The sequence below is a fragment of the Sander vitreus genome, chromosome 14 (assembly GCF_031162955.1).
Source record: "Sander vitreus isolate 19-12246 chromosome 14, sanVit1, whole genome shotgun sequence".
Taxonomy (NCBI): Eukaryota; Metazoa; Chordata; class Actinopteri; order Perciformes; family Percidae; genus Sander; species Sander vitreus.
The window spans coordinates 12,120,826-12,144,502 of NC_135868.1; the positions used below are offsets into that span (position 1 = coordinate 12,120,826).

At 38.9% G+C, this 23,677-nt stretch overlaps 2 protein-coding genes across 3 annotated transcripts; both read right to left on the reverse strand.

The window, feature by feature from the left end:
• Window positions 1-143: 143 nt before the first annotated feature.
• LOC144528441 (26S proteasome non-ATPase regulatory subunit 4) lies at window positions 144-10,178 on the reverse strand. The gene is made up of 10 exons (XM_078266995.1): window positions 10,072-10,178; window positions 3,699-3,839; window positions 3,444-3,558; window positions 3,203-3,289; window positions 2,981-3,049; window positions 2,634-2,849; window positions 1,385-1,493; window positions 1,135-1,266; window positions 978-1,030; window positions 144-586 (listed from the first exon to the last, which is right to left on the reverse strand). The coding sequence occupies exons 1-10, from the start codon at window positions 10,095-10,097 to the stop codon at window positions 416-418; spliced, it is 1,119 nt and encodes a 372-aa protein (XP_078123121.1). The 5' UTR covers window positions 10,098-10,178; the 3' UTR covers window positions 144-415.
• A 901-nt stretch (window positions 10,179-11,079) lies between these two features.
• Window positions 11,080-22,623, reverse strand: LOC144528440 (phosphatidylinositol 4-phosphate 5-kinase type-1 alpha-like). 2 transcript variants are annotated; one of them, XM_078266993.1, is made up of 17 exons: window positions 22,486-22,623; window positions 22,154-22,276; window positions 20,805-20,846; window positions 20,565-20,599; window positions 20,283-20,369; window positions 19,675-19,805; window positions 19,422-19,539; window positions 19,010-19,162; window positions 18,469-18,768; window positions 18,065-18,267; window positions 17,889-17,972; window positions 17,644-17,692; window positions 17,476-17,560; window positions 16,957-17,124; window positions 16,613-16,829; window positions 14,108-14,180; window positions 11,080-14,015 (listed from the first exon to the last, which is right to left on the reverse strand). In XM_078266993.1, the coding sequence occupies exons 2-17, from the start codon at window positions 22,200-22,202 to the stop codon at window positions 14,010-14,012; spliced, it is 1,800 nt and encodes a 599-aa protein (XP_078123119.1). In that variant the 5' UTR covers window positions 22,203-22,276; window positions 22,486-22,623; the 3' UTR covers window positions 11,080-14,009. The 2 variants fall into 2 exon arrangements, with proteins under 2 accessions (XP_078123119.1, XP_078123120.1); XM_078266994.1 differs by lacking the exon at window positions 20,805-20,846.
• Between the last annotated feature and the right edge of the window lie 1,054 nt (window positions 22,624-23,677).

Genomic DNA, 23,677 nt, shown 5'->3' on the forward strand with positions numbered 1-23,677 from the left:
CCCAGTCTATCCACAATATAAGGTTCTGAGGGCAACAAAAACACCAAAAGGCAACATATTTACACATAACTTTTATTGCAAAATAACACAAAGACATGGCAGGAGTGTGGCTAAGTTTAAGAGCCTATATATAGTTATAGGCCCATATTACATTTTTAGGATATCAATTTGTTACAGGGCAGTCAGATTTTACACTAAATAGTCGTTCAGTACTGTAGGTTTTTCTTTATTTCGGTTATGTTGGTGCTTTTTAAGTGTCTGACAGAAAACAATGGTATTAAATTTCAGAGTGCTGTCTCATGCTGGGCTGTCAGTCTGACGACGTATCAGCAATATTTTCGTATATTTAAGTAATCCTGCATTAGTCTTTTTTTCCTAGTCGATGTCTGAAGATGGTGTCCATCTCTTGTGTTCCTCACTTCTTCTTCTCTTCGTCCTTTTTGCCTTCTGGCTTGTTTCCTGTCTGGGAGGCCAGGGAGCCCATGGCGTTGCGGATGGCCTCGTTGTTTGGGTCGACACCAGGCAGGTTCTCCAAGACGCTCTGAAGGAACTCCGGGTCTTGCATCACATCATAGTCATCTTCCTCCTATTCAGTTACAATATAGAATACAATCATCAGGATGGATTCAGTCTTCATTTAAGATCCCCAAACTATGCCTGCTTACCTAGTATGTAAAGTGTGCATCTATGCATAATCTTTAGCTTCCACTTACCATTAGCAGAACGCACAATGATTTAATTCTGTAAAAATATGTTTATACCAAATCCACCTTGGTAGTCATACACATTTCTGTGTGCACAACACCTGTACCTTTGACTTTTTCTTTTAATTAAAGAACCCAATATTTTGACGGTTGCTCATTTAATTATACTGATGATTACACTTTTACTTCCAGGACCCTTTGCAACTCTATTGACACAAGGGCCAGGTGAGCCCCATTTAACAATTGTTCATAAAACATTGTATAATGACACACCTTGGCTGATTCCGCAGTGTCCATGGGGGCTTCTGTGTCCATTTCTCCGTACTCTGTTCACATAACAAGTGTTAAGAACTTATCTTAACAGACATACCAGCAATTATAAAAGTCGCGATAAGAAGAGCATACATTTGTATGATCAAATGGAACTCACCTCCTCCGGCAAGAGACATCTGCATGGCGTAGGCTATCTGCTCCTCCTCTGTCATGCTGCTGAAGTCAGGAAGCACTGCTGCACCACTCTCAGGCTGAGATACTGACATCTTCAACAAGGCCTCCTCCGATTCTGTTAAAAAAAAAATCAATCAAAACTGAGTAAGTATCATTCTATCACTCACATCCTAACAATTATAATCAGCGCTGTCTCGTAAGTTATAGCAACTATTTTTCAATCCTCCAATTACCGTCTGCGCTGGGTGTGGGCATTCCTGCCTCAGCTGCAGAAGCAACAGCAGCTCTGCGGGCCTCTTCCTCCTGCCTCTGTCGCTGCTCCTCCATTGATACACGCAGGGCCTAAAAGAATGCACAGAGACAGCACAGTGAGAAAAAAGGCAAAGGACATCGCTTCAAATTCTCAAGGATGCCCCTAGGCTTTCATCGTCTTTAACAAGCCCTGTCTTTGCAGCAATGAGATTTTAGTGAAGAGAGTCACACATTCCTTTATTGCCATTTTTAATACCCCACTATGAAGCATCACATTGGCTTTCTTCGAGTGGATGAGTTTCTCACCTCAGAGTGGTTCCAAGGAGCTAATACACATGTATTTGCTACTGTTATGTAAACTGGTTCTCACACATTGGTGCCATTAACTACGTTTACATGCACATATTCTGTTTTTTTGCCCTTATTCTGAAAAAGACCATATTCCGACTAAGCTGATTACATGGCTAAAGTGAAAATTCCACTAATATTCCCGTTTACATGTAGCCGTGCAAAATAAGATTTTTTCAATGTTTACCAACGGTAGCGGACTTGTTGGACCGTGCGAACACAGCCTCCCTCTTTCATGTCTTCAACCAGCTTCTTGAAAAGGTTGGCGTAGCGATGTGTGCACATATCAAAAAACCTGTTCACATCCAAGTCTTTGATAATGTTGGCTGGTTGGTTTGTGTACAGCAACTATAGCAACGCACAGAGCTGACCATAAGCCAACAGGTAAGAGGCCGTAAACTGCGGTAAAAACCCAAATTGAGACGCATGTTCCGAATGCGCTGTATACATGTCCAAAGAATGCTTCTAAAACCCGAATAATACCGGAATATCCCACGTCTTAATCGGAAAATGCTATATTCGGAAAAAGGCCTTATTCAGAATATCCAACCAGAATATGCTGTTTACATGGCCTGTATCAAGTTCGGAATATTGTCATATTCGGAATAATAGTGGAATATTGGTGTGCATGTAAAACATAATCACTGAGACAGGTGTTGAAAGGAGTATCTGATAGTTTTACCCCTATTTATACAACTACTGTATATCATCACTTAATAAGTGCCAAGTTTTTGCTTTTTTTGGAGTGTCTTAAAACAGGATTATTTGCTTTAAAAGAACTTTGAATTTCTCTCTCAAGTAAATACATCTTGGCCAATATTTATGCTGGGTACTAGTATAAAACGTTTGCTGGCACTTGACACACATCTATATATTGCTCACCAAGGCAAGTTCTGGATCAGCACTGGGATCCACACCAAACTCAAAGTCACTGGCACCAAGACCCATCATAGAGCCTCCTTCACCGGCCAGGATGGGAGAGGAGAGCAGCGCATCAGCCAGACTGGGCCCTGGAGGGACTGTAACCAGGTGGGAGCCTGTACCCTCCTTTCCATTTAAAGTGTTTATGAATGCAGTCAGCTTCTCTGTATTCAGCTCCTGATAACAGTTGGAGTTCAAAACCCAAATTATTAGTGGGAAGAAATGGTCAGGTATGGAAATACAATTTAATGCTTTACTTTACTCTGCCTTGTAGCAGTGCAATGGAAGATAAACCAATATTTCCTCACCTCTTCTCCAAAGTTGATAATATCCACATTCACCTTCTCTTTTTTCAAGCGCTTTGCCAACTTGACAAGCTGCAGAATCAGCAGGTGGGACAGAAGCAGTTTGAGATGCAGAAAGATAGACATACATCGAGATAATGTGTTAAACCTATGATATATAATTGGTAGAAATAAAATTCTCCCTGTGGGATTGGAACAAAATGTGATAAAAGACTTTAAACTCACGTCTTTTTCATTATCCTCTACAGGACTCCCAACAAAGGCAATGATCCTCATCTTGTGGTTTTTTCCTTGTCTGTGTTTTAGGGCCAGCTACACAGGAAACACATAACAAAAATATGGCCACTAAAACACTGCTGCTGCAGAAAACAAAACCTCTTATTTACCAATTAAGTAATTACTAGGTAGATCCCTTCTTTTATGTTTGAAACAAATTATTACAATCAGAGAAATCCAAGTTACACACATGAGCCACTCTGATGCCCGTGCAGAAGCAGATATTTCCTTTGGGCTGGATAGCATGGAGTTTGGAAAGGATGCGGCCAGAATCTGGTGTCAGTGTGGTCAGGACCTCACAGTTACTGCATGGAAACATAAAAGACACGGTTATCCATCATCAGTAACCATGTAAAACACATTGTGCTATGAAGTATTGTTGAAGTGATATGAGGATCATCATAACTTATGACTATCTTTGTTAATTAAAGAGAGAAAAGCTTACTTAGCCATAGTGATGAGGCCCACATTGTTTTCTGGATTGCTTCGTGTTTTAGAGTGGCAAACAATGTTGACAGCATCTTGTTGAGCCTGTAGCCTCGTTGGTAGAAAGTCCCCATTTCTCATGTATTCACTGTTGTCCACACTGTGGGGAAAATATCAGTTTAATGTAGCTCTGATACATCACTTAAATACCTAAGTATTTAAAGGACAATTCTGAGTTGAACGTCCTATGGGATCTGTTTTCATGCTAATCAAATGTGTCTCTAGCTTTAAACAAGCTACCGCAAACCGGGGTTAGCTGCTAACGCTAGCTTTTGGGGCACAGGGTAAATCACTATTTAATACCACTAACAAGGCTCGTAATAGCACCACACTTAAACGGTAGCATAATGAGGGTCCCTACATGCAAACCGAAGCATTGAGAACTTTGTAAGTGTACAGACAGTTTATTACAAAGATAGATTATAAAGACAGTAGCGTTAATGTTTACATGCGGCTGCCATCTTGGATAACAGTCATGAGCAGTCGAACGACGAACGCCGTGCAACCAGTAACATGGCTCAAACACAGCGTTCGTGATTCGACTGCTCATGACGGTTATCCAAGATGGCGACATATGTTATTAACCCCTAGGTTCAATTCATGCCAAAATTGTCCTTTAAGTATATATAAGTAATGCGAGCACATCCCAGAATCAGTCAGTGTTTCCCATACATTGATATATTTGTGGTGCCTGCCACACAATCAATGTTGACCGCCACATACTGCCGTATAATCTCTCTCTCTCACACTCTCACACACACACACAATTAATTAATGCCATTGATTATTCTACACACACCAATACAGTAATGTAGGTGGCGGTATGAGCCTTAAACTTGGTTTGCGATTAGGGCTTTGACTTTTGCCCAAAAATCATATTCAAATCATCAAATCAAGTTTGTTTGTTTATTAATATTCGAATATATTTTAATATTTATTAATAATATTTTGACCATTAAATGCCTTCAGTAAGACTTATATTGGTATCAAACTTCGTATATGTTCTGTCCACCAGAGGGCAGTGTATCAGTCAATAGGCGTGCAATGAGGTTTTCAGAAGAAAAACACACTGCCACAACAATTTTTTTTATTAAAAGTCAGACCCTGGGTTAAACACAAACAGTATGCTTTCAACAGGAAGTTCGGATATTTCACCGTAGCCTACGTAAGTGGTCTGATGTTTATACTTTTGCGCTGGTGTGTGCGTCGAGCCGCGCGCGCGCGTGTGTGCGTGCGTGCGTGTTAGAGTGAGAGAGTGACGGTGATTACCGTTAGCTTCAGAGCGAGTAGCGACTCTAGAGTCATAATGAGAGAAACAAAGTGTCTCCCCTGTGCTTTCTGACCACGGTGGGAAATCTGGAGCACGAGAAGTTAACCCTCTCCTTGATTTCATGTTGTTTATGGAGAAGGAGAACCAGGAAATGAGTCGGGGGAAATGCAACGCTACCCAGCCACGGCCGAGCGAGAGTTACATTTTGAAATGCGTGAAAAAGCCTCGGAATCTGAATTGAAAACGTTTACAAGCAAACACATTTACAAAAAAGCAATGCCCATAACAGGTTTGAATATTAAGGGCTGCCTAATATTCGTTCGAATATCAATATTTTTTTTAATATTCGAATTATATTCGAATAGCGAAGTTTGGAGTCAAAGCCCTATTTGCGATCCGGTAATTAACACCCAGAAGAAGAAGTTGCTTTTTCCGACATCAATCTTTTTCCCCGCAGAGAAGACGGCTAGAGTCCATCCGGTGGTTAGTGGTTAGTATTATGACTTTATTACCGGTATTTATTCAGGGTTTTTACTGCATAGAGAAAGTTTTGGTGCCCCCTAAAGAGGTTTTAGCCAGCGCCAAAAGAATATCACGAGCACAAAAACGTCCGATTTTCAGCTGCCAGAGTTTACAGAGTCAGACTGTACAGGACTCTCCAGGTGATCATGCTGCTCTGCGGACCGGCAGCGCAGCGAGAAACCGCTGCAGACGGACGCAGAGCTCCCCGTCCGCCGGAGCTCCGACTGCTGTCTGTCTGCGCGGCGCGCTACACTGCCATCTATCAATATTAAATTGAGACAGTTTCATAACATGTAAAAATAAAAACGTCTCGTATGTCACGTTAAATACTTTCCCCCGTGTTTTGGTACAGTTCAATTTAACACCTGATGCGAGCCAAATGGGAGTAGCCTACGCATGAAACTCAAAGTTTTGAGTGCTTTAGCAAATAATTTAGATATTTATCAATATTTCAAAATAGAAAACATTACACTTCATAATGATTTGTATTCATAACAATATTGTATTATTGTACAAATTAGCTACAACAGTAATAGCAGTTACATTATGTAAGTCACTCCTACATTTTTCAACTGAGGAGCAAAACATGTTCCTGACTTTTGTCAAGTGTAGTCAGATGCAAAAGCCCCCTTCCCTTACAGCATTATACCATACATTTAAAACATTTTGAATTGTTACCTGCAGAATTTTGTATAAAAATATTTGCAGTACAATTAATATAAGAAGTCTGCTCATCTTTCCGCGTGTGCACCCCCCATCCCGTGTCAGCTACCACCACAAATAGAATCTAATTCTGTGGGAAACACTGAATATGGCGACCGGCTGGCAACAAACAATCTTGTGTTACAGTTAAACGGTAAGCTAAAATATGTTTCTGAAAACCTTTTAGGCGAGAAATAGGTAATACATTAACAGAATATTGGTTTATATTTGATTAGCGCTGCCTAGTTTTACAGTTTAATCTGTGTTCGAGAGAGAGGGGGGGCTCCCTCTATCAATTCGTTTCTATACTCTTTTTGTCCATTTGCAGAAGTACAATCTATAGTTTGAGCAACAGCCCTAGAGCATGGATGTAAAATAACTGGTAACCAGATCCCAAAATGGCACCTATTTAGTTCACCAGAGTTGTTTGCCTGGCGCATACGCCAAAAATGTGTCTATGCTTCGGTGATATGCGTGGCCCACTGACTATGCACAGTAGAGCTGTCAATCTTCCTCAATAATACCATTCAAATTTCATTCGTTATTTTTTATGAGGTAGATGTGACGTGAGCAACCTGTCTGAAAGTTGTAAGTCTTCTGGTAGCTGTGCCAAGAGAAATCTCAATCATTCAATCTTGCAGAGACGGAGAGCGTGAGTAGGAGCTGTCCATGAGCATAGGAGCAACTTTTGTAAATTTTGTTTTTATAAAAATAGCTGCTACGGGGCCATAACGTGAGCTACAAGGTAATGGAGCCTTTTATACATTGTCGTGTTTCTTTAGAAATAAACAATGGACAAATAGAGTCTTTAAACGCTTCAGATGTAAAGTTATTCGCTGACGCCAAAATGAATGGCAGTCAATGGAATGCTAGCAGGAGGTGATGGCTTATTAGCCTATGAACCTCCCCATAGGAGGTACGCTTTTCGGATGCTCGCTTAGCCCCTTGGGGGACCTACGTCATGGAGCATTGCATTTCTGGCCCTCCGCTGCTTTTACATTAATTTTTCTCCACGAGCACACAGTGACAAACACAAATCAACAAACACAAATCAACAGAGAACTCTGTAATGAAACATTATCTAACAAGTGTAATTAAGCGGCTCTGTTGTTAAGGCTAACGGTGCTCAGTTAGCACAATGACATCATGTTAGAAAGCACAGCCGACATGATTTGTCATAAACTAAGTAACAATAGTGTTAGCCACGATGCTAATGGCATTCATAACTAAGCCAAACGTTTCTTGTAACTCGTTTTTTGCAGATTGTTACGTTACTGAGAATACAGCTGTTAGAAGGTAATATATGAAGTCAAAGCTAACTTTGACAGCTGTAGGGCAGTTAACATATACTTTAGCTGTCTCCATGAGGCTCCCAGCTAAGCTCCTATAACTCGCGACGCAGTTAGGAAACAAGAACGAGCTACCTAATGATAACATTAGCATTTTGGCTCGGTGGATGTCGATTTTAAAGTCATGTTGAAACTATTCCCATCCTTCTTCCGATTTCCAGCCACAGCCTGTCACTCCCCCTGTACTAACGTTACGTGCGCCGTGATCTTAAAACCTCACAACGCCTTGTTTCTCACTCCCGCTAACTTATTGTTCATCAGACGTGACATGAAAAAAGCATTTCGTTTTCACATGCGGGTAGGCCAAGGCGAGGAAACGGAGATTAGTTAACATTAGCCAACAAATCACATTTGAATAGTAATTTTAGCATTCAAATAGTATAAATTTTTTTACTATTCAAATTATATTTGACTTTCAGAAATTCGTTCCAACAGCCCTAATGCACAGTAGTGTTTCTCCTGCTGGACCTGCCCGCGAGTTCCTGCTCGGCCCATAAACTTTACATTGTGGTGACGTAAGAGGTAATCACTTTTCTCGGCTTGAGGGACGTTTTTAAAATATAAAAAGTAATTATCGACTAGGGATGTCACGAGAACTGATACTACCGATACCTTCCGGTTCTAAAATTACAAAACACCGATGATGCCCGTGTTTTTGAAGCACCATAGGCACCGTTTGCGTCGATGCCAGTGTTAGCAGCATCGGTGCTGCACCTCTTCCGGAACTGATGGGGGCAGTATACGCTTCAAAGTGTTCGAGTCGATCGATTCAGAAGAAGGAGGTCACGAAGAAGTGGCCTAAGTCACGTCCTTCTACTTCCGGTACATACGAGAGTCAACTCTACCTGACCTAAAAAACGGCATGTTCACCCCAAACTCACGGTCCTCTCTTTCCAATTTAGCTACAGCCCCCCTCTCTTGGCTTCAAATAACTCACAGTTGTCGGCTACGGCCGCTGAACAGGCTACACGTTGTAAACAGCCGTGGCTCGCTTGCCTGCTCCTCAGGTAACGTTAGCCGTTAGCAGGGTTAGCATGGCGCCATTAGCCACGATTAGCCAGGACCAGTCGGGATCACTTTACTGGCAGTGTCTCAATTGTTTTAGCGAGTAACCAACTCGGGTACTCTAGCTATATAATTCGATGTGAGTACACAAATGTTGAAGTGACAAAATGCCCGTCCCTTGTAGCCGTGATAAATTCGCCTGAAGCTAATGCTTGACTCTAAGCTGCCAAAATGTACCTGGGGTTTGTAACATCTCTGGTCACACAACTGTTAGAAACACTGTTGTTGTTTTTGCACAGTACCTTTTGAAAAGATGCCTGCAAGTCTGGAATGTGTCTGAGGACACTAGTTGTTGCACTATGACCAATCATTGCACTTATTATGTTATGATATGCTCTATTGCACATGTTTTGTATGTCTTGTTATGACATTTTGATTTTTTTTTTAATATTTTAATAAAGAAGTTCATGTTTCAAGTTAAAGTACATGGAATCTTTTTACTGTGGTATCGAAATCGGCATTGAGAATCGTGTTATTTGACTGGTATTGGCACCGACTATTGAATTTTTGGTATCGTGACACCCCTATTATCGACCTCGTTTGCATTTTGTGGTGTCCTGTCAACAGTTTTACGGATGTCTCTTTTACAATAGTGGCCTATCGGGGAAAATCCTTTTCGAGGAAGTTGGCTGTCAAGCTGAGCGTACTTCCTGGGGGCCTGCCCTAGAGGCAGAAAATCGCGTCATCCGTCGTATTTCTGCTGACCTGTGAGTGGGGAGATGTGGGCACTGGTAGGATGTACGGAAGTTAAACATAGTTTATTTACACATACTACCAACATTATAATAATACAAAGTTGGATGATTATCAGCAAAGTATCCCTTTAAGTTAGGTTAACGTTAGCTAGCTGTCATTCCCATATCAGCCGAGACCTAGCTAGCTAGTTAGCATAGCTAGGCCTTAAGATAGTAGATCTTTTACAATAGTAAGACATATCAATTCCTCTTAACAATCGGTTCCGTGTGATAAAGCCTGTCTACTTAGTGGGGGAAGTAACTAAAGTTACTAGCTAGTTAGCTAAACAGCGGTAAACATCTGCCGTTACAAAACAGCATTAGCACGGTTGGCTAACGATAGCAAGTGGTGACGCCACGTAACGTTAAACGTCGCTGGTCGAAACAAACCATCGGGGTTGTCAGTTCATTATTTAGATAGAAAGCACTACGTTGCAATGAAAATGATTTGTTGTGGTTGTATATGTCACAGCTATATTAAACAAATACTTTATTAAGGCAGCAAATCTAAGCTAACTTTAGCTACAATGACTCAGCCGGTCAACGCGGTCAGTTAGCCCAGTTAACCGCGAGGTTTCCTCCAAATTCAGGTAAAAAAACTACTTAACCGATAAATTATTGATTATGTATTCCTATGAACCACTAACAAATCAACAACTACACAAAAAGGCATTTTTGTAGCGCTCTTACCAAACCATAGTACTTTCAAGCCCCATTTTGGAAACTTCTTGTTGCTCTCTGTCGTAATCATACAAGCTCACAGGCTATTGGACAAAGACTGAACAAAGCGAAATATGATTGGCCAGGTTCTCTAACCAGTCATTTATTTACGAATAATATAACTAGCTAGAATAGTTTGACAAAAAAACTCTTAACTCACGGTCCACTCACAGATTTTTTTCTGGAGCTTTCAAGTGTATCTTGTGGTCTACTTTAGTCTCCTTTTATTCAGTTTTATTCTTGTTTTTTATTTTATTTTTAAATCCCGTTTAAAGATGTTTACGTCTTGTGTTGGACACTTGGAATTGCCTTGTTGAAAGATAAGTAAAAAAAAAAAAACTTGCCTAAGAAGATATATTGCTTTTACTCAGTTGTCATGGAGATAGCTCAATAATAGAAGAGCCACTCACCAGCTATTTTCCCAAGATATCAACTGCTTCTCAGTCTTCCTCAGCAGATAGAATTTGCGTTGTAATGGAGACAACTTAGAATATAATACATGCCATGGCAAATGTGATTTTGTATTGCAATATCCATATAAAGTATATCATAATACTGAACATTTTCTGGAAATGGGAATCGAAAATCTGTTTATAGATAAAATAGCAAGGTAGGTAAATCCATTAATTTAATTTCCTGATTAACCAAGGTACTTCCTATCAATGCAAAAAAATTAAATGAAACCTAACATTTCCAGTAACCAGTCATGTTTATTAATCTGCAACATTGCAAGGGTGTAATACACCAAGAAATAAAAAAGAGATAGCTACCATATTATTCATCATCTTATCACAGTCATATTGCACAACTAACACTATTGGAGACATACAATTTGATCTGTATAATGAAATATAATCAAACAAAAGCAACATCTTTTTTTTTGTTTAATTGGGTACAAGTGTACAAAAACATGACATCCCCAAAAGAGCAAGATAGAGGACTTATAAATACATTGTGTGAAAAAAGGCATTGTTGTGATTCTTGCATACAGATGTGCACCCATTTATTGTATATAATTCAAAGGCAAGTGAAGACCAATTAAAGTATACAGAAAACAAAGGTTTTACTCTGCAACATTAATACAGACTTAGATACAGGCGTGTTGTGCAGAAAGGCACATTTTCAATCTATAATCACTATTGATAAACATTTTGGACACCAGAGCAATACATACAGTAATAAATACTATAATACATATGATTATGTACATGTTTGGTTCATAGGCTGCATGTGTAAATGTTTTGGAGTTTTTACAAAAACACACAGTTTTACTTTAAATACAGGGACAAAGCATTGTTTGACAGTTTGATAGAACTGCCAGCATAATGAAAAAACCTCCACATACCATTTACAGGATGAATTAAAATACCCAAATTATGCTTATTCATCTTATCTTAGTTGGAAAAATTATAATTCATTAAATGTATTGCACCGTCCATTCAGAAATATTTATATGCTGTAAACAAATATTGTTGCATAGTTGAAGCATCTTTCAAATGACTTATTTATTTTATGCTTTCGGACAAAAAAATGAATTCTAATACATTTCTGCATTTTGAAACATCAAACATTTCTAAATATTAAACATTGCACACCCATTTTGAGTGCTAACTTATTTTTCGACGCACCAATACAACTACCAGTTTGAGTTTACAAAAAGCAGACAGAACAGTTTTGTCTTTTTTACTTTCAACATTTTGATAGTGATAGTTGGGGCATGCAACAAATCAACAAAAGTGAATTATGAATAAAAGCAATACATCATGAATCAGTGTGAAAATATATAGACTTTAATATGTGGTTAACATAAGTACTCAAATCTGAGTAATCCATATTATAGTGAGTGACCTACATCGTTTTTTTTTACTTTTAGCAGCGACCTACTGCAAATAGTGGAAAAGTGTATTAGAAATACTTAAAGAAAATGCAGTATCATCACCCATGTATTCAGCAGCAAAGTCAAAACTCCTACCAACCTACACTGCTAATTTTCTTTTGGCCAGTGCATCCCAACCTGGGTTTCTTTCTTTGGACAAATACAATCTCCTTTCTCCAAAGTAACAAGGACAGAGGATAAACAATACCATTCAATCAAAACGTTTTGTGGGGTTAAAATGTAAAAATTAAAAACGGCAAATATTCACATACTAACACCATCCAAAAACAAACAAACAAAACTGTTCTTGCACTCATTGGTCGTAAGGTGGCAACTGTGACAAAGCCGTCACTTTCTTTGCCTGTAGGTGGTGCAAATCACTCTTCAGGTCTAAACTGCTGCTGCTGTTACTTTTGCCTTTAGATGGTGCAGGTTGGACTGACCTGCATGTCTGGAACTGCCATTGCTGTAGCAACTGGATGATATTAGTGGGGGCTGGTTTCAGATGCTTTGTATAAATGACACCAACAATGCAATTTATGATTATATAAAATATTACTACTTACAAAGTTGTGTTATGTTCTCCAGGGCTGCAGTGTTAGAATATGTACATACTGTAAAGCTGCACTGAATCAATAGAAATACCATGAAACAGTACATTTTATTTACTGCAGGTACATCTAAGAGTTAGCTACGGTCTGCTCTTTTAGTTTCTGTTCTATTTTATAGCCACATTGGGACACCTGCTTATACCGCAAACATTTACTATATTACTGTTTTTAATATAATACATTATAATGAAAAACCAAGTGATTGTACCATGTTTGTAATAATGTCATGCTCTTTGGTACATGACACTTTAAAGTGAATAATGTGTTTTTGTTCATTGAGCTCCTGTAAGAATGTGACTAATTTCCCCCTTCACAATTGATCGGTGAGGAGGTGGTTCTTTTGTATAAAATTATCCAAAAGCCTTAAAACAAACTGCTCTTTGCAGATTTGGTCTGGTGCATTAGTTGCCATGACAACAAAACTCAGTTGGAACTTGAGCTCTCTCTGTGACACTGAAAGAAGACGGGGTTCAGCCCAAACTCAGCAGACTACCTCACTAGTCTTGCTTCATGTGACATGCCCCAGGTCACTGTTTGTTGTCGTGCTTTGTCCAAAGCCATCTAAGTATCAGTTATTTGGTCACATTTGGACATAAGCCAGTCTACACACTAAACCTAAAACTGATATCAGATCATACAGATAAGTATAAAAAATGATTTTAATATAACTCTTTGACCTTAATATGAGGTGACATTTAGGATTCACAGTCCATTATCAGAATAGCAAGCTGAGGATCACCTCTTGTTCCAGCATGATATGCATTCAGAGTAGGCTTAAAAAACGGCAGCTTACCCAGTAAAGTCATTTCTTTAAAAAAATAAACCCTTAAATTTAAAACTGTGTTCAAATCATATAGTTTGTGTTAAAGCATCTGAGTCAAACATGTAGCAGAAACAGTACTGTAGGCTCGGGCCTTCGGGTGGTGGGACAGACACAGAGCCAAGAATGCATGAGGATAAGCTACAACAATTTGGTAAACACAAAAGAGGAATTAGTTAAAAAAAAAAAAAAAATAATAATAATTTGAAATAACAAAGCTTAAATAAAGACATTCTCAATTAAGGAAAAGTCCTCATTTTACACTCTACATTGAAAGCTGGCTGAGTTGAGCCGTCAGTGCCAATAGCAATCTTTGGTTGTGCATAGACGCATTCCTACGAGATGAATAATAGTGTTCAATAACCACAGCATTAATGTACCGACAATTACTAGTGTCTGAACACAACCGCCCACTTACATGCTCATACCATCTTGTGATTTGGAAATCAATGTGCAAAAACCAAACAACAAAAAACATTTAATATCCCCCTTGGTCTCGCTGAAAAACTTTACCTCAAATCACACCAAGGCAGGGTTGTAACCTTTCATCCATGCTAATAACAACCTCCAAGTTTGTCTCGATTCATTTGAGTTCATTTTTCTACACCTGTAAACCAAAAGCAATGAACCTAGTTAGAATCAATTCAGCATAAGCAAAAAGTGTCACAAGAAATTTAAGATTTTTTTTTTTAAACTTACAGAGGATTTGCTTGCGTCAGGAACAATGTCACTGAGTGAGATCACATCCTCCGAACTTTCTTCATACTGAGCTCTGCAAACAACAAAGGAGCAGAATAAGTGAATTCATACAATATTACAGTTTTATACGATCGCTATGACCATTTTTTTCAATTCTTTTAACAGCTTTTCTGAACTCTTAACGGACCAACACACCTACAACACACAATTGGAAAAACAGTTCATTTCATTCTCAAAATCACACATTGTAAACTAAACTCCAACACTGATTTTCAAAATACAATAATACACTAACACAATGTACTATGTCTACCAAAACAATGCAATCATGTCTCAAAATCAAATCATTCTTCCAAAACACTAACACATGTTCTCTCCCAACAGGAACATTTAGTCAATCACTGCACAATGTCATACAAAACACTAACATCACATGGAATTACAGAAACTACATTATTTGATATGTGTCAGGTCTGCCCTTATACAATAATAATAGACAATAGTATATTGTATTGACCATAGATTGTATTTTGCACTGCAGTTTCTCTTGAAGCCTTTCTACATTTTAGTTTTGTTGGGTTTAGTAAATGCATGCATTTTGTTTCTTTTGCTGCTGAAATTCAATACCGAAAATGAATGACCCATCTCAGAGTAGCTTTATAGAATGTACGGCCTATGAAAAAAAAGAAGACAGAGACAGAATTGTCCTAGTACTCGTCTTCCTCTCCCTCGTGCAGGCATTTTCCTCTGTGTTCATCTATATTGTTCATGTAAAGAACCTCAACACTCTATTTGCATAACTTCAATCAGCTGTTTCTCAGTAGCAATGGAACAAAATCCAGGGGATATATTTGTGTTTCAATTTACAATATGAACAGCTTTTGACTTTAGCCTTTAAGTTAGGTTTAGAACATGTTATCTGTTCTGACATATAGAGTGAAAGCATTTGTAAATGTGCCAGTAAAGATCCATTGTTTTGGTCTTGGTTGAGCTTGTGTGTATAAGAAGTTCAAGCATTTTAAATTTGTGTTAACTGTATGCATTTTGTGTCAAAGCAACAAGAAATCTGTTAATTGTATAGCGTACACAGACGGATGTTGTGCTAACTGTGTATAGAGTTTAGGAAAGTTGTTACAAGTTTTGAAAAAATAAGCGTCTTCGTTAGTCGTTACTTGCAAGAAATGTTTTTTGCATGTTGGAATGAACAAAAAATTTGAATTCTGTTTCTGTTTTTCTCTTTGTTAATGTCAGACTTTGAATTTGATGTTTAAGAAGGTGTGAAAACCCTGAATATTATGCTTCACTATAAGGAAGCCACACTAAAGTTCATATTCAAAAGTTGTTTTTTTTTACTTCTAATAGTTAAGTACAATATCATATCATTAATTTTGATACTTAAGTACAGTAAATATCAGATACTTTAAGACTTTTACTCAAGTAATGCTCTAAAAGATGACTAACTTCTACCAAAGTCATTTTCTGGTAAGATACTTGTACTTTTACTCAAGTATTACTTTCAAGTACTTTATACAAGACTGGTATGAAATATACACATACATTGTGTTTTCATATACAGGGTGAATAAATTGTACATTTCACAAGATGATGATGTAGATTCTTTCAAATGGGCTACCCAAGGACATGATGATGTGACATTGTGTTCAAATTAGAGAAAGTAATCTGTAGAAATAAGGATGAGGGTTCACCCAGATAGCTCAGTTGGTAGAGCGGGTGCCCATATATAGAGGCTTACTCCTCGACGCAGCGGCCCCGGGTTTGACTCCGACCTGCGGCCCTTTGCTGCATGTCATTCCCCCTCTCTCTCTCCTTTCATGTCTTCGGCTGTCCTGTCAGTAAAGGCCTAAAATGCCCAAAATAATAATCTTAAAAAACAAAAAACTAATTTACTTGAGATTAACAGGATGCAGATGTGTGGCACTAAAGATGCTGAACTGCCTTAACACATGCTGACTTCCCTGAGGTTCTAGGTCAGGGACATTTATGCCTTTAGTTCATACTCTCTGGCAGCCTTCACTCCCACCCACAACAGGTCTACCAATTAAATAGTTACACTTATGGTCCGGGTTAGTTCTAGCCAATAGCAGTATGAGAGGTAGGACTTGTTCACAGCCTTTGCAGATGGCATTTCTGTGGCTCAAATCTAAGCCCAAAATCTTCTAGGAATTGAAATGCCTCATTCACCATAATAGATCATCTTTACTAGCGCTGCAACTAACAATTATGTTCATTATCAACTAATCAGATGGTAATTTTCCCTAATTAATTATGTATGATTATGTAAGAAAATAGACTTCAATCTGAATCTGTTGGCAAACTGTAATAATCACATTACACATTTAATCATTAGTTATTGGGGGGGGGGGCTTGTATCATGTGGACACACCGACAGTTTTGTTGTCATTACTTAGAATTCCTCATGGGGGCGACAGAAACTACACCCTATAGCTTTAAAATACTAATCTTCATATGTATTTTTCCTCTTACCTCTTGGTGGTGCTGTGCTCCTGGTCTTTGCTCAATGTGTTGTTTAAATCCACTCCTACTGACTTGTAGGCATCCTGAGAGTGAGGCAGAGGGTGGCTTGTGGAAGCAAATCCAGGGATTTCCAAGGAGGAGGAGACAGCTGTTTCAGTAGCGGTGCCAACAGCGTCGCTGGGCAGTAAGGTCTTTGGGAGGAGGTCAGGACGACCTGACTGCATGACTGGGTGGAACGGGAAGGAAACCTGTTAATACTGTGTTGTGAAAGAAGCACTTCACATGCTGGTACATGCTGCAAAATTTGTTTTCAGCACTCCAGCTAAAACTGAAATCCTATTTCTACTTCTTACCATTGTCTCCTTCAGTGTCTTCTTTGGTCTCAGAGCTGACTTGATGTTGGAGTAAAAGGTGTTGGCTGTTGGTGCTGGTTTGGGTCGACAGAGAAGGCCCTGAGCCAGCTGTCTTTCTCAAAGGAACATGTGCCACTAAACGGCGCTTCTTAGATGGCGAGGTTTTTACTAGATACAAGAGGAAAGTGAGACTGACATTATGGGCTCAATTTTGGTGTCAGTGCACAAATGCACCCCAGTGGTAGGACAGGTGTGGCAGAGGGTGTGGCAATGTATTCTTGTGCCAAGAGTGAGTGTGTCTTGTGTGACCGGTCCTTCACCCACCTGCTCAGCGTGTTCTGAAAAATGTATCCACTTTATTTGGTAAAAGCACACCTACTGTACATAACCACCCCCTTTATTCAGGTTTAGTCCACCTTTCCACTTTTAAACCATGCTTTTGCAACCAGCTGACATGTGATCACACAGTAAAAAAAAAAAGCGAGACAGCATGCACACATAGATACAATATATACTTACATGAGATCTTCCTGAACACTACATTGCACATGAACTTCTGAAATCGTTCTGCGTAGAAACTCGGTCTGTGAACCGATACAGTATCCTACAGAAAAAGAATGATTACAGGGGTTACACATATATTTTAATTTAAAACATAATTAACTGAGGCTAGTGGAGGTACCTTACCCCATCGTGAACCAGCGCTTTCCACGAGTGTTCAAGCCGCTTAACTAATCTGAAAAACAACACATAGAGCCTAGATTACACTCAATACTGTGCCTGAACGCATCCTATATAGACACAGACAGAGCACTGAAGCAGCCGCTTCTCTGCTCAAGTGCTGCTTTTGCTTCACAGGCTGTGTAGAAATTGTGTGCGTGTCACTGACTGAACGAGGGATTTATAAATGTACATAGATATGTACGATTTACCTATAAGACTGCAGAATGTCTATGATACCAATATAGACCAGCAGCCGCTCGCCTTTTGAGTTTCGCGCTGGGATTCCTCCCGTTCTGTAAAATGAAACAAAAAGAAAATCATTTAGTGCTCTGTCATTACTCTCAGTAAACTGACCACACTTTAGCCATTAAACACCGTCACTCACTTGTCCTCTGTGTCCAGTGATCCCATGCTCCCTGCCTCAGCCTGGATGGCCTCTATAGCAGTGCTGTACAGGGACTTTTGACCTTGTGGCCGCCTTTGGTCCACAGCCCCGGCCTCTTCGCTGGCCTGCTCTTGACACGCCTGATTTACATTGTGGATTCCCACCAGAAGGCTGTAATCCATGATCTTAAAACTTTGCAAAAGCTGAATGGAAATCAAGGAACACACCAGATCAGTCATTACAAATAAATTTGGAAGAAAAATACATTATGTGTATTCTAACAACAGAGTGAAAACATTGTAATTTCCCTTGCGGGATTAATAGAGTATAAATTATTATTATTATTATTATTATTACTACTAGACATTACTATTGGGCCATGTGCTTTACTCTGTAGCTCTTACCAGACAGTCTCTCTGGATGGTCTTGCAAACAGCACTGTACTTGTCCCCTTCCAGTAACAACCCCTCATGTATGTCCTGCATGAAATCCAGGTCCTTGTATGTGGGCACGGCCTTTTCCCTCTCCTTAACTGAAGCCCTTCGCTTGTAGGTGGAGCCCTTTAGATCATACTTGAGGTGCATTTTTACGGCGCTCGGAAGCAGATTGTTCATGACTGCAATACGGATGTTCTTACCCGCTGCTTGGACACAATAGAGTCCATAAAACTTTGGTAATAAGGTCCGTTTGTTCTGGTTCAGGTTCTGAAGGAGAGCAAAGTGGATGGAAGGAGGAAAGTAAAATAGTACAAAAATGAAAACAAGTATCGGTGCAACTGACAAGAAAGTGAAATGAGTGGTTGACTAGTAGTAAACTGAAAGAAAAATAATTTAATGAAACAAATGGAAATAGGAGTCAGTCCATAGTTTTATAGTGCACAATAGGCATGCGCACATTCATTCTGCAGATACCATCTTATTCCTAAAGCCACTCATCAATTCTTACCATGAAGTATCCTGGAAGCAGTTTCTGCAGAAACTCCGCCTCTTTGTGCTGCACTGTCTTAATGATGTACTCATCATCACTGGAGACGTAGAAGAGAGATCCACTGGCCCCGGAGTTTGACAGCTCAATCAGCGGCTCATTACACAGAGAGTACTGTAACCAGACCAGAGCACAATGGTTAGACATGTGGTAGAAACCAAACAACACAGACTTACAAGTTAAAAACAGGTCAGCTGTGCATTTACATCAGCAGCAGCTCCACCCCTATAGTGTCAATACCCCATTGTGTCAGAGTTTCACTCTTTCCAGTTCCTCAATCATGGCTCTTCACAGCTCTGTCCCTTTCTTCAGAGCTATACTGTTCTGCTAGCACATTTTCTGAGTATCACAGATGCTGAGTAAACAAGAATACCATGTAGTCATCAGGCCGAATGCCAAACATCTCCCTGAAGTAGCGGAAGGCCATTGGGGCATATGTCTTGAACCTGAAGTCTCCATAGTGGTGAGCTGGTGTCAGGTTACTGCCCTCACTGCCAGTGAAAGATAGAAGAGGCAGAGGATTAGACCACAAACAAGGGAGGTTAAGTAAAGGTATAATAATGTAGGACTGACAAAACATCATCATCTTTACCACACATCCTTGTTTTAAAATGTAAAATACTCACCTGGGAAAGAAGATGCTTTCGACCACTTCAAAGTCCTGCAGCAGCACGTCTCTCTCAGGTTTTTGGCTTAAGCTGCCCACCGTGTGCGTGATGCCTAACTGGATAGCGCCTTGCAGGGCGGATGATGTTGTCTGGAAGACAGAGCAGCAAACTGACATGTATCAAATGACAAATGCCGTTCAAATCCGTCTTTGGTTGATAAAGTATTAACCAATGATAAGCAATCCCCACAATAGGACTTGGCAAGCAAAAAAGCTCCCATTTCCATTTTCTTTTTAATGTTTGATGTATATTTTTTATACATTAACATTTACTTGATTAGTCGATCAACAGAAAATGAATCCAGAGCTATTTTGATAACCGATTAATTGTTTAAGTCATCTTTTAAGGAAAAACATTATCATTATTTGAATATCTTTGGGTTTTGGACTGTTGGTCAGACAAAACAAGACATATAAAGATGTCACGTCTGACTCTTGAAAATGTTATAGACTAAGCGATTAATCGAGAAAATAATAGGCAGATTAATAAATAATGAAAACAATCATTAGTTGCAGCTCTTAGTGAGAGTGAATGTAAATGTGAGTCATTAATGGCTGATCTCCCACCTTCTTGTACGTCGTCTCCCCAGTGGGATCAATTCCACGATGGCCAATCGTTTTTTTCATGGCCGGAGACATGCTGGTGCTTGGACTCTGTCAGTACAAACATGGTGGAAGGGAAAATTACAAGAGGGAAATCACTCATTGCAAGTCTGCAGCAATATGTACTATTCTCATGTTTCAAAAGAGGAAGAAATAGATTATGTGTCAACTGTAAATCCTGTAAAGAAGTTTCCTAACTGACAGCTAGATTACGCATTTCCTCCCAACAAATCTGTTATTTCTTACCTCGGGAGAAGCATTTTTTCGAGTCCCAGTCGAATCTGGAGTGAAAAACGGAAGAAACATACAAGTTAGAAAATAATACACAAGGAGGGAAAAAAATAAGTTAATCAATAAAATGCAATTCTCACACTGGCTGCATTAATAATCACAAAACACAGCTTGAAACAGCTTTCATCATTCCCTTATGTTGAAAAGAAAGAGTGCAGCTTTGAAACAAGCATGCAGACACACCTCGTTCATTACCTCTGAGAGACGACAGTCTCCTCCAGAACTGACTCTGCAGGTCTTTGAGTGCAATGGGAGGAATTAGAAGTATGCTATTACTATCAAAGTGAGTTCATACAGTGCTAATGAATGTCCCAATCACTATAATAAAAATGGATATTCCTGGGAGTCCAAAGTCAACATTATTTGCCAAGCTAGGAGGATCTAATAGAAATGTTACTGGTTGCATTATGGGAAATGTACAATCCTGAATATGTGGAGCTTGACCCATACCAGGGACTACAAGTCAGAATATTTTGGCCTTGGTTGCATTGATTTTGACCAGTCAACTTTTTAATCTGTCTCTTATGAATCCCACAACTTTATGGAAGTATAATACCAAATTGTTGGGGTTCCCCATTTAAAACTTTGTTTTGGTAAACGGCCACATTTCCTGCTGCTAATTCCCACTCAGTTGCAAGTTTTCACCAGTTTTTAGTACACCTAAACTAAATAAACTACCCCCAACTAAAACTGATGCAGTCTATCATTATTATTATTTTTCACCCACATTTATTTCCATGAGGAGACTAAACTAACTAACTAGTAACCCCCTCATAACTCAATTAAGTTCAACAACACTACAAATTACAGCCTCCCAAAATGACTCTAAAGTTGAGTCAACACTTTTTTAAACAAGCCTTAACAAAAACTGAAAACATTAAACTTCATGAAAGTATTGGGCTGCTTTAGTTTTAGCTAGGTATGCCTAATAACCTGGCAATCACACAGGTTGCCTATTAAACTAGAAAGATGGATGTTTGTATTACTGACTGACTGCTGAGCACTGCTGTAGTACTTGAGTCCGGTCCGGTATTTGCACTCGGACTTGGCCATTGTACTCGCCAAATATTCTAGTTGGTCTTGACCTAGTCCAGCACTATATACTTATTTTTTTTTCAAAACCATTGATGAAGCTCGCTTGTTCAGAAAACAGGTATCGGTTTCATTCAATATCCATCTAAAACGGGCATCAGCATTGGTTCGCCTGGTAAATGCCAGGCTGCGTCGTATACCTCAATCATCCGGCTTCAATCATTTTCATTTTGGCCACAGACACATGTCAGTGAGCACTTTGGATTCTTCAAGACAAGTAATAAGTTCAAGAATGGGAACATATCTTTTTTTGTACGGAAGAGGATTAGGGACACAAAAGATTAATCTCAGAATTCTGACTTTTTCTCTTTTTTAAAAACTTTTAAACAGGATCCATAATCTGAGCTAATGCCCATGTATCTGTATCACCTAAGTAAATAACTCTTGTCAAACACATCGGATCTATCCTTTTCAGGAAAAGGCGGTGTATAATAGGATAGTAGCCTACTTACTACCAGAGAGGCCCTGTAGCCCTGGAGGCTCCTCTGCAGCTGTGGCCATTCAGAACTCAGACTTTGTTGTGGTGAAACTCAGATCCTAATTCCCTCCTGGACATCAGACGTTGTCAGATGTCTCTGTGTGACGAATGAAAGGTAAAGCCAGTGCATGTTGTAACAGGTTAGCACAAAAACTTACCGAGGTGTCCGGATTGCGACATTTAACGAAACAGATGAGAGGAAGCTAGTTAGCCGCTAACTCTAATTACATTTTTCTAACTTTAGCCAAGCTAGTCACGCTATTAACTAACTAACAACACAAACAAACAAACAAACAGTCAACTCACGCGAAAATCTTGTGGAGGAGCTCTCGCCGTTTCCAGAGAAAAAAACAACAACAACTTTTCTCTTCTAAAGGCACTGTTTTCCCTAAAACTAATAAACAAGGAAGCAGTGCGGAAGCAGCAGTTTGGTGTTTTGCGCTGCTAACCAGAGCTAGAACACAACGTCCGGTGAAACCGTCTGTCAGAATAAAACACAACTTCAGAAGAAAACAAAGGAGCTGTGGAGATAGGTCTGGCAATACTAACCAGACCTAAAGAAATACAAAATACATCATTTACCATTACATTTAATATATTATATATTAGTGTATAACTACACACACAAAAAATAACATATTGAAGGACTAATTTGTTTACATATGTAAATACATACAAAACAAAGCAAATGTACCACAAACCAGCTGTGAAATAAGTACAGTATTTAGATCATTTAATTAAGTAAAATAAGCAATACCACAATATTACAAGTCCTGCATTCAAAATTGTATTAATGTAAATTTACAGAACTATTAGCAGCTAAATAGACTTGAGTCATCAAAAGTAAAAGTACTCATTATGCAGGAGAACGTCACGTCAGTGTTTGTATTGTAGTAATTATTATTACTAATGAGTTAATATGTAAGCAGCATTTCTAGTTGGTCACCTTCTTTATTTACTTTGGGGAGTTTAATTTATAACAAAGCATATTTTTGTAAGTTCATCATAGGTTGTATATTTACAATCTTAAACTAGTAACATATTCCATGTTAAATAAATACAATGGAGTATGCCTCTGGGATATAGTTGTATATATTAGTATGTATATAATTGTATAAGTGTGGAAGTACTCAGGTAAAATACAACTATCTCAAATTAGTAAAGAAGTAAATTTAGTTATATTTTTCACCACTGCAATGATCTTGATAAAGTGCACATTTTAAACTCTTTCACTGTAAAAAATATTGTTTTTGACTGCCTGAAACAGAAAGTGTACCATTAGTACACATGCAACATTTTATAATATTTATTTTTATTATTACGATCACACGTCTGTACAAGACTGTATATAAAGACAGTTTTTAAGTATGACATTTGTATTTCTAGTTTTTAAAGTGTTCCACTTTTATTTTGAAGCCAAACAGGAAATGTACCGGCCATTCTTTAGTTGTGGTCTGAAGCAAAGTTCACTTACAGTAACACCTCTATACATCCATGA

Coding starts and splice junctions, on each gene's coding strand:
- LOC144528440 (XM_078266993.1), bottom strand. CDS start 22,202: ATGGCCACAGCTGCAGAGGAGCCTCCAGGGCTACAGGGCCTCTCTGGT. Junction 17,973..18,064: donor TCACTGGACACAGAGGACAA/GTGAGTGACGGT, acceptor TTCATTTTACAG/AACGGGAGGAATCCCAGCGC. Junction 17,561..17,643: donor AAGCGCTGGTTCACGATGGG/GTAAGGTACCTC, acceptor CTTTTTCTGTAG/GATACTGTATCGGTTCACAG.
- LOC144528441 (XM_078266995.1), bottom strand. CDS start 10,097: ATGGGGCTTGAAAGTACTATGGTTTG. Junction 3,559..3,698: donor GGCCTCATCACTATGGCTAA/GTAAGCTTTTCT, acceptor GTTTCCATGCAG/TAACTGTGAGGTCCTGACCA. Junction 3,290..3,443: donor CGGGCATCAGAGTGGCTCAT/GTGTGTAACTTG, acceptor TTTCCTGTGTAG/CTGGCCCTAAAACACAGACA.